A 10,902-nucleotide genomic window follows, 5' to 3' on the forward strand; every position below is an offset into this window, starting at 1 on the left:
GGTGCTGGACCCTCCTGCCACCCCAATTTTGTCACAGTTATTTTTAGTGAACGTCAGGGACAGGTCACGAGCTTACATGAATTTTTCTTTATTGCCTGTGACCTGTCTCTGCCTTTTACTAAAAATAACCAAGACAAAGTCTTAACCATAGCCAGGAGAAAGGCTCATTTATAGTTCGGCTTGCTTGCTTGCTGGTCTGTTAATATTTTAAAACAAATAGGATAAAGTCTTATTTTACCCGTTTTGTTTTTGTATTTGTAATTTTTAAGGAAAGTAGGAGGGAAGTAATCTAAAACAGAAGGTCACTCTTGCATACATTCCAGTAAAATAGGATGGACACTGCATCATCTACTACAGGAATTTCCACTATCCATAGCTGTGGAATTGGCATCTCAAGAAACTAAGGCTTAAAAACATATTCAGAACAACCAGACAAACAATACAGAACACACAGCATGTGCTTCACCAGGGCTCTGCTGTTATAATTATATAACTTAGCAACCACTTAGCAACTTCTATGTTAGCTACGAAATAAAAAGAAATAATAAAAATATATAAAGAAGTGCAAGAACCTGGCATAAGGGGTATAAATTCTGGACTTGGACACATGTCGTCTGTCTGCTATTAAACAGCCTTTACAAAAATAATAATTGTATCAGTTCCAATGCTTATTCTGAAGACATTATCTTTATTAGGAATTAATTTGTAGGGAAATTCCTCCTGTGCAAACCCATACATTCTAGCTTTAACAACACGACACATCTGCGATGTCTGTCTCAGAATCGGCAGGAAAACATGCTTTATCTCTCACAGCACGTGCTGTATCTAGCCAACAGGAGTCTGGCACCTGTGATTTTACTTCCGGATGCAAAGACTGTACGGTAGAACATAGAATCGTTCTTTATTCTTCATGGCAGCAGCAAAACATTTAATGTTTGCAGACAAATCAGCACAAACGTGGTGCTGCTCCAAAACTGAACTGCTGCGCTACAGCAGAGCTGCGGACAGATCCTGCAACGTTCATGAGTTCAATGAGATTCAGTGTATGAGTAAAGAGTAAAGGTTTCAGGATCAAATCTTTGGCTCCTGCTGGTAGGTTTCTGCCGGCTCTCATGAATAAAGTAAGGGAAGGAGAGAACTCAGGCAGACAGGGGGAGATGGACCCATCTTGTGCTGGTGCAGAGAAGTAGAGAGATGGTCGTCAGTGATGAAACTGAGCATGATTTCAGGCATCTAATATGAGATGCAGGTCTGAAATGGTTTGTAAAATACACAATGAATGAATGAATAATGCCTTCGCTCCTAGCCTCTGCACTCCCCTCCTGTGCCCATCCGGGGAAACTGACCTGCATGCACGGAGCGGCTGTATTGCTGCTTGCTGACCCCATGAACACTGCTCCGGGTGCCCTCCAGCGGGCTGGGGGGGAGGGAGGAGCAACATCAGGGTTCCCTGAATCCAGGTCACTTTCCCCAGTTGGGCTGCGTAGGAAAGACAAGGAAGCAAATATCGGGGTTACACCTGGAAGACGGGAGGACAGAAAAAAGCAACAAAGAGGGAAAAGTCTGAGTATTGAACGTTAAAGCAGTTTAATGCTGTGCTTTATTTCATGAAGTGCACAGTAAAGGTGTGTACACACGTGTGTGTATCTTCTTTTCCATTCCCTTACATTAACAGATAGCCTAAGTGTAAAAGCGAGGCTAATTTATTAACACAGACACATCTGCCTACCGTCACGGATTGGATTTTCTTACTATAATGAGTATTTCCGTGTACAAGAGGGAGCCAAAACAGGGGTGAAAATCAGTAAACACCCAGTAAACACTCTGTAAAACCTGGGAATTGTTCAGTAAAAACTGACAACGAAGGGCGCTGCACACACACATCTCCCCCTCTCCTCCCCACACATACACACGTGCAGACATCACACACACACGCCCCACATGCACTCTGCAGACATGCACCCAGACCACACACACCCCAGGTTCTGCTGTAAGCAGTTTGCACATCCGCCCTTCCCATTCTCTAGGCATTTGCCCATGGGAGGAGCTATTTAGGGGGCAATGAACCCTGCTGCCAATATCTGACCCCCTAAACAAGCTGCTGCCTTTCAGAGGCATGAGCTGAGCAATCATCCCTTCCTGATTCTCCCTCAGCTCTGCGCAGTGTGAGTTACTGACAGATCCCAGCTCGTCCCTTGCCCAGGATGGGCTTGAGGGCAGGGGGACGTGGCAGGGGGTGAAAGCTCATTGCTGTTCCCCACTGGGATGATCCTTGTTATACTTGTAAAAGAAAAGACGAGCAGGATCTTATTCAGGGGGACACGGCGATACACCGCATTTACTGTACATGGAAGAATATCAAAAAGCAGCCCCATTCACACACACACTCAAAGTTCTGCAAACTGGTTTGATGTAATTACCAGTCCTTTTATGTGTTGCTCGAGCCGGCCTAGTGGCCAGCTAGACTGGGCAGGAGGAGGGAGCCAGGCCTCAAGTCCGATTCTGCAATTGTCATCTTGGAGCAGGAGACCCAGAGCTTTACAATCTCACCCATTCTTTTATCGGTTGTAATTCTGATGTGAATCTATGAGTCCTGCTGTGTCACGCTGCCTCAGGGCTCCTGTGTGATCATTGATCACCCGTCCATTGCAGACCAGGTCTTGTCTTGATTATACTTTTTTGTTCTTTTCCTTCTGGGGTGGAATCCTTGATTTTTCAGGGATTTGTCTGCATTCTTCAGCCTTTAAGATGGTACTTGCATTTCATCAGGACAGGCTGGTATTGGAGACTGATCCCATCACACACACACACCCTTCATTCACACTTCTCGTTCACACATCTAAATGAAATTACACAGTAGACACCTGAAAACAAGTTTAATCAAGAGTATAAAATGGAGTACATTATTCAAGAGGGAGTTCCAAATTTACAATATGGAGTCTCGTGAGACATTGGTTGTAATGAAAGGACAAGCTATTAAACAGAGTTATGGAGTTCCTTTAGTTATGACATTAAAGAACAGATACACCATCTCCTAATACACGCACAGCGTGATTTTATGAATGAATCAATTACTGCGGTTTTAGTGTGTGTTATATAGATGGTAAAGCCCATTCATTTGTAATATAAATTCAATACATTTTTATCTATGTGTACACCTATACCCTCTTCTTGTCCCCTGGCCCTGAGCAAGGGAGGAAGCCGCTGGTTAGTTCAACTTCTCTCCTGCTGTTTTAGAGCGTCACAGCCTGGCTGTGCTAGTCACAGGAGTCATCAACGAAGATGGGACCTATCACTTCATCATGATCGCCCAGCTGGATGACGTTAAGATCGCGTATTACAGCAGCGACACGCGAGAGGTCAGACCCACCCAGCAGTGGGCAGCACAGGCCGTGGGTGCTCAGTATATCAAGGAAAAGACCCAGCAGTTCTGGGGGCACGAGGAGGGCTTTAAAGGCGGGACCAGGTGGAGGATGCAGCTGCACAACCATACGGGTGGTGAGTGTCTGAGAGTTATTGTTACTGATGGACATGAGAGAGCTGCCCGCTCAGAATCTATCCCATCAGGGATCGGGGCCTCGCTGAGCGATGTGCTGCCCAAACCAGAGCTGGTTGGAAACTGGAGTTTTCTTTTTTCAAAAAATTTGGTATTCCCGGAAGTTTTTGCATTGCCGATGGGAAGGAAAAGTCAGAAATGTGAGGTTTCCATGGGAAGGAAATTTTTGAGAAATTCCATCTTGGGAGAATCACAGGCAGGGAGCCAGGCAGCGCTGGGAGCTTCCCTTTCAGTTTCCCCAATAGAAAACCAATGTTTTCTGGCAAAATTGAAATTTTCACATGGAAAAAAATTAATTTTGCAGAAACAGCCTTTCCCAAGGCAAACAGAATGTTGGGAGCCATTAGCAAAGGGATAGAAAGTAAGACAGAAAATATCATAAGGTCACTATATAAATCCATGATACGCCACACCTTGAATCCTGCATGCAGATCTGGTTGTCCCATCTCAAAAAGGGTAGAGTGGAAATGGAAAAAGTGCAGAGATGGGCAACAAAGATGATCTCGGGGACAGAACGGCTTCCATGTGAGGAGAGACTAAAAAGATTAGATGTTTTCTAAACTGTTGAGCTTAGAAAAGAGACAGCTAAGGGGGGAAATGACAGAGGTCGATAAAATAGTGACCGGTGTGGAGAAAGTGAATAGAAAAGAGTTCTTTACCCTTTCCCATAACACAAGAACCAGGTGTCACCAATGAAATTAATCAGCAGCAGGTCTAACACAAACAAGAGGAAGTCCTTTTTCACACAACGCACAGTCAGTCTGTAGAACTCATTGCCAGGCAATGTTGTGAAGGCAAAAAGTATAAGTGGATTCAAAAAAACTGGAGAAGTTCCTGGAGGATAGACCCATCAGTGGCTATTAAACAGAATGGTCAGGGACACAACGCCATGCCTGGGGTGACCCTAAACCTCTGCCTGCCAGTACCCGGAGGGGAAGACAGGGTTGGGTCACTCCAAATTTGCCCTGTTCTCTACACTGCCCTGAATCTCTGGTGTTGGCCACTGTCAGACCTTGGTCTCCCCAGTATGGCAACTCCTCTGTTTGCTGGTGGAGAGACTCCAGGAGCTCAGGGACTGTCCGGCAGGATTCCAGCTCCTCAGACCTTCTTGTGGTTCTGCTCTGAGCCCTCCTGCTTATCAGCATCCTCCTGGGGTTGTTAGCTAGCTCAGATTGGGGCCTGCCACACGGTCAGAGACGGTAAAGTGTCGGTGTCACCGTCCGGCCGAGCGCCCCTCTGAACCCACCCACCCCACAGACACGTTTCTCTGATCTCAGTGCACGGTCTGAGCTCTCTCTCTCCTTTCACCCAGGAATTCACAGCTCGCAGATTCACGTGGGCTGTGCCCTGAGTGGCCAGGACCCCCTGGATGCAAGGTACCAGTACGCCTACGATGGGAGGGACTTCATCAGCTTTGACAACCAGACGGGGACGTGGGTCGCAGCTGTGCAGCCGGCCTTCCTTCAGAAGCAGCGCTGGGAGACGGGCAAGACCTGGACTCAGTTTGTCCAGCAGTACCTGCAGCACGAGTGCCTCTGGACCCTGCGGAGCCTGATGCAGCAGGGGAGGGCAGTGCTGGAGCAGCAGGGTGAGTGAGCAGCGGGGAGATAGCACATGGACGGGGTGCAGTGACACCAAAGGGACTTGACCATGCTCAGAAGGGGCAGTATGGGCTAGTGGATAGTGCCCTGGACTGGGATTCAGGACACCTGGTTTCTAGTCCCTGCTTTGCCATGGGCCTGCTGGGTGACCTGGGGCCAGTCCTTCCCCCTCTCTGTGCCTCAGTTTCCCCACCTGCACAGTGGAAATAATGATGCCAACCTTGTTAGTAAAGCACTTTCAGATCGACTGATGATGAGAGCGATGGGTCATTATTACGGCAGACAGGTTATTAGCTGGTGCTGGGCATCTCCATTCTGCAGGGCCTGTCCCATTGGCTTCCGACTCCCTCAGATTTCCCTTTTTGGGCTGAAATGTTCCAGCTCTGGGTCATGAGTTGATTTTTTGGAAGTGGGATCTGGAGAAGGCCCAGCTGTTTGTCAGTGTGAAGGAGGCAGGGTGGGGGAGGGAGATGTATTTTGTGATTATTATACAAAGAAAAACTTGTTTTGAGTTTCTTTCGCCCAGCGCTGGCACCTCATGGAATGTGACAGGGACTCGGGGCAGCGTGATAAAGGGATTTAAGGGCCCGACAATGCAGATGGGGCCTGTTGGGATTTTCAAACAGGCGACTGGCTCCCTGTGCCATCATTAGCATTAGGCACCGAGAGGCATTTGGAAATCTGTCCCCTAAATTGCACACACCTGTTTGGATGGCCCAGTGACAACCTGCCTGGATGTAGTCGTGTTATAGCATGGGATAGCGCACAGCAAAGGAGACCCGGGCCCAGATCTGTGCTGGTAACCACCCACATTGATTTCAGTAGGGGATTTACATCAGATTAGCTAGCTCCATTTACAAATCAGTGTAAACGGGTACAGACCAGGTCTCACCCACACGTGAATACTCGACACACTGGTAGGCCTGTATCTCCTGTGTGTTACATAGTCCCAGCCCCTGGCATGTGGCTCACACGCTGTGTCTCTCCCCAGTACCTCCTGTGGTCTCAGTTTCCCGCAGACACCCCCCCAGCAGCTCTGTCACCCTCTCCTGCCACGCCAGGGGCTTTTACCCACGTCCCATCCACGTCTCCTGGGTGCGGGACGGAGAAAACATCCTGGTGGAGACAGACTCCAGTGGGATCCTGCCCAATGCCGATGGCACCTACTACACGCAGTCGTCCCTGGAGATCTCCCCGCAGCAGGAGGACAGGCACCGCTACGCCTGCCGGGTGGAGCACAGCAGCCTGCCAGAGCCCACGCTCGCCTGGGGTAAGAGTGGGGTGACTGGCAGGGTCCGGGGATGGGGGCACAGCCCTGTGGGAATCACAGAGATGGGGTGAGGTCCTGAAGCTGAAGGTCAATATTCCTGCCCATTGTCAGTGTGAACTGTGCTAGTCTGGGTATTAGTGTGACCCACAGAAATGGCCGATCCCTCAGTGAGTCTCATTACATTCCTAGCTGTGGTGATATCCTGTGGCAGTGAGTTCCACAGGCTGATGATGTTAGAAGGGAAGGTCCCAGTTGCAGCATTGCTGTATGTCTGGCAGTGCCCGGCAGAGTACCCGCCCACCATGACCCATCCACCTCCCAGCTCAGCCTTTCCCCTTCTTGAGGTTCCAGATCTCCCCAGCAACTCTTGGGGAGACGTTCAAGGCAAAGGCCTGTGGCTGCCCCAGGAAGAAGGCCGCACCGGGTGCTCCCCTCGGTGACCTGTGCCCTTCTCCATCCACAGCCCCTGGGAAGAAGGGCCCCCTGTCCCCTGGGGTCCTGGCCGCCATCGTCCTGGCCGTGCTGGTTCTGGCTGGAGCCGTAGGGGCCAGCGTCATCCTGTGGAGAAGAAAATCAGCAGGTAGGAGCCGGTCCCCATGGAGCCGGGGTGTGAGGGGTTCTGGGGAGTGGGGCAGCCCAGCCAGCCCAAGGGGGAATGGCTCCTGCCATTGTCCCCAAGGAGATATCCATGGCCATGGGGTAGGGCCGATCACCATAGCCCGGCCCTCCTGGGGGCAGAGTGGGCTCTGTCGTTGGCCAGATGCCGTGTACCCTGCTGGGGGGCACTGGGTCGGGCTGGTCTGGGTGAGATGCAGTGGGGGTCACGGGGAGCCCTGTGTCTAGGAAAGGTGGGGTTGGGGTCACAGTGGGGGAGGGGTTATCTTGATCCCCTGCACTGATCCTCATTCTCTGCTTGTGTTTCAGGCACCCACCAAACCCAGCTACACTCTGGCAGCCAGTGAGTAAATCCTGGGCACATGCCCAGAAGTCCCAGTGCATTATGGGTGCGGGGGGAGGGGTCCCATGAGGGGAGAAGGGACCCCAGCAGTGACTGGAGATGGGCCCCGATCGCTGGTTACTCTGTGTCTGACAATTCCTTGGCCTGTGGAAATCTGCGAGGCCGTCACCAGCCGTCGTCCTGCCCCGGCTCCCCGGGATTCTCTGACACGTGCTGCCTTCACTCAAACCCAGGGAACCCCACAGAGCATCCCAAGGTCACCGCTCAGAGCGGAGCTCAGCAAGCGTCCCAGCATGCACTGGGCATCCATTTGCGTGGCTCTGGTGACGGGGCTGCAGGCCTGTACCTGGAGCTCCCAGAGACAGTGCGTAGGTTTGTTACGCTCCCTCCTGGAGTCCTGTGTCCATTGTCCCATTGTCAGGCCCGGGGGTTTCTGTTCACAGTGCCGTTTGGGGATTTTTAGGGGGCATGGCGGGGGGAAGCCCAGAGCAGAATTCCCATCCCCCTTCCCTAGCTGGGATCCCCCACAGCTAAAGCCGCCTCTGAACCATTGTCTTCTCTCCCTGCAGCAAAGACCGGAGAAGATTCTGCCTCCAGCTCTTCATCCGGATCAGACACCCAGCGTATGGGACCCCAGAGCTAGGTGCAGAGACCCTGCCCAGCTGCTGAGCCCGCTGCCTGGGAGATCTGTCCTCTGACTCCCTTCAGCTCTGGGCGGGGGGGGAGATTCTGGCTTGGCTGTTATAACAATTTCCTCCTGTGGGGGTTGGGTCTTAGGCTCTTGTATAGCCTGCTTTACATTTTCTCCTGCAGCGTGTTCATCCCAAGTGACAGGTCAGAGGACCCTTCTCTAGCTAGTGCTTTGCCTCAGCTTTGCTCCAAAAGGTCTGACACAATCCAGTCTCCCTCCCGTCTCTGCCAGTGTCAGAGATGGGGCAGTTCCTCTTTTCCAGTAGCAGAAGCCGACACAGAGTCAGACAAACAGGCAAAGACCGGGGTAAGTGGGGTATTGTGGGATCACACCCCCTCTGTGAGGCAGATGGGCAGGCCTGGACATGTTGAACCCGTGTTACAATCTCCAGTCAAGGCTCCGCTCCAGAGGGGGTCTTCTGCTCTGTACCTTCCTTCAGTACAGGGTGAGGTCGGTCTTCGGACTTCAGAAGGCTCTTTTTTTCCCCCTCCACAACCAGACCACCCAGTATTTATGTGATGACCAGATCCCATGCACCTTGTTGGCCCAATCCTGTTTTCATGAAATACATGAAAGAACAGAGCCACAAACACCGCCCCCCCCCCACTTCCTACCAAGAGGCATTTCAGCCTGACACACGGCACCTTTCATCGAAAGCTAAAACCTCACCTGACTCCTATTGTTCTGTCCTGTGAAATGTTCACTGCAGCCTCTTTAAAATCTCCATTTACTGCAGAATAATTCACGTTTGTCTGTCTGTACTTTGTATCATTCTATTTGGTTTAAGATTGTTTGTAAAACCATCCACTGACCATTTGATCTGTTCATTTTACCCACTGTCAATAGATTTGTAAAAACCCCATTTTAAGTATAAGAACCACCCTGTGCAATGTAATATACTGACCGAATTGTGACAGACACTGGCAGAAATGAAATCAGGTTTGCTTTAAAAATAATAAGTAAGTTCTTCAGCTAGGAGTGTGCTCTGAGTGATTGGAGTGTGAATGGCTGAGCAACTGAGGTGGTGTAGACAGGGAGAGTGATTGAACAATTGGTCTCAGTGAGGGATGTCAAAACATGATGAAGAAAACACAAGCCTCACCTCAAACGTTTGAGGGAGGAAGAAAGGAGCGAAGATAATAACTTTTACTACTCAACTGGCCGAAGAGGAGCCACCCTGATAACTTTGGAGTCAGCCCACTTCAAAGGACAAAATGTGATCAGGTTTGCAGCAATGCGGGTGATTAAGGATCACACCAAATGCAGATGCAGCAGGACAGAGCAAAACCCACAGACTGACATGGGGTCTTTTCCCTATAAAATGGGACAGAAAGATGAAGGCTGGAGGTTCAGGTCTACATCACCAACCAGCCAGGAGTACCGGTGCCATCGGCAGAGCCTGGCTCCTCACCCTGGTGCTGCAGTCACCTGGCCAGTGACTACCACCAGCACCGAGAGGCTGGTAACTAGAACATCTGTGAGACCCTGTGTGTGTTTGTCTGTCTGCCTGTCCGTGTGTGTGAGTGTGAATGAAAGCACCAACTGAGACATTTGTCTCTGTAATTGTAGAACTGATACAATGTTGATCCTGTTTTCCTAGTGTTACATTATTAATACTATTTCACTAAGGTAAAGAAGGATATTGATGTTGTTACAGTGTTGATACTTTTCTTTTCTTTGATACTATTGACCAAGTTTCTGTGTTCACAATAAACGTGGTTTGTTGCCTTATCCCTTGAAAAGATCCTGTGACAGTTGTTATTTGGGTAACAGTAGCTCTGCCACTTCATAGCTGAGTTGCCTCAGAACCCCTGGGGGGAACCCACCGGTCCCAGACAAACCCCATCTTGTGTCCCTGGCTCCCATTTACATTAGCAAGAGGCACTCCCCCCCTTAAATGGAGGCTGACGGGCACACGGCCTCCACCCCCAATTGGCGGGAAAAGGGGCCTCAGAGCGTAGCTGTGTGAGGTGAACGGAATGTGGGGGAAAGGTTGCTGAGCAGAATTGGCGGGAAAACGGTGGTAAACAAGAATGATTGACAGATAACGGAAATACCGGCCAGGTGGAATGATTGACAGATAACGGAAATACCGGCCAGGTGGAATGATTGACAGCTGAGCGCTGGCAGCAGTGGGGTGTCCAAGGCAGGGGGTTGAAGGGCTTTGCCGTGTTACGTGGGACGTGTCTGGCCTGTCGTGGTGTCAGGGGCTGTTGTTACTGGTACCAATAAAAGGTGCCTTGTTCGGAACGAACACGGCTTGTGTCCATCATGTATTGGAAGGCTGGATCCGTGCCCCCAAGTATTTCCTTAGCCAGGGTGGATCCCCCCATGCTGAAGGAAGAACAGCTTAAAGGGGCACTAAGTGGGCTATTCTGTGGGCACCCCAAAACCTGTTTTTAGGGTAGCACCATCTGGTCCTGGTGACTTATTAGTGTTTAATTTATCAGTTTGTTCCAAAACCTCCTCAACTGAGACCTCAGTCTGGGACCGTTCCTCAGCTCTGTCCCCGAAACAGAGTGGCTCAGCTGCGGGAATCTCCCTCACATCCTGAGCCATGAAGAATGAAGCAACAAATTCATTTGGCTTCTCCACAATGGCCTTGTCATCCTTGAGTGCTCCTTAGCACCTCCATCGGCCAGTGGCCCCAGTGATTGTTTGCCCCGCTTCTGGCATCTGATCGTATTTTTAAAAAAAATTGCTGGTAGTTTTCGGGCCTTTTGCGAGTTGCTCTTCAAGGTTGTTCTTTGGCTTGTCTCACTGTACTGTGTCAGCTGGCGTGCCAGCGGCTTCTGTTTTCTCAGGAGGAATTGACTTCGTTTTTAA

At 50.3% G+C, this 10,902-nt stretch overlaps 1 protein-coding gene across 1 annotated transcript; it reads left to right on the forward strand.

Moving 5' to 3' along the window:
* The first annotated feature begins 2,704 nt into the window (after positions 1–2,704).
* On the forward strand, positions 2,705–7,270 carry LOC137161607 (class I histocompatibility antigen, F10 alpha chain-like). Its single transcript, XM_067560985.1, has 5 exons — positions 2,705–3,498; positions 4,869–5,144; positions 6,149–6,427; positions 6,891–7,007; positions 7,188–7,270. The coding sequence occupies exons 1-5, from the start codon at positions 3,303–3,305 to the stop codon at positions 7,268–7,270; spliced, it is 951 nt and encodes a 316-aa protein (XP_067417086.1). The 5' UTR covers positions 2,705–3,302.
* Positions 7,271–10,902: the final 3,632 nt, after the last annotated feature.

The sequence above is a fragment of the Emydura macquarii genome, unplaced genomic scaffold (assembly GCF_026122565.2).
Source record: "Emydura macquarii macquarii isolate MOO-44397 ecotype Brisbane River unplaced genomic scaffold, CSIRO-AGI_Emac_v2 contig_2331, whole genome shotgun sequence".
Lineage (NCBI taxonomy): Eukaryota > Metazoa > Chordata > Testudines > Chelidae > Emydura > Emydura macquarii.

Bases quoted from the DNA above. Each gene is read 5' to 3' on its own strand.
- LOC137161607 (XM_067560985.1), top strand. From the start codon at position 3,303: ATGATCGCCCAGCTGGATGACGTTAAGATCGCGTATTACAGCAGCGAC. The intron at 3,499-4,868 runs GTGAGTGTCTGA...CCTTTCACCCAG, and splicing joins GCTGCACAACCATACGGGTG to GAATTCACAGCTCGCAGATT. The intron at 6,428-6,890 runs GTAAGAGTGGGG...CTCCATCCACAG, and splicing joins AGAGCCCACGCTCGCCTGGG to CCCCTGGGAAGAAGGGCCCC.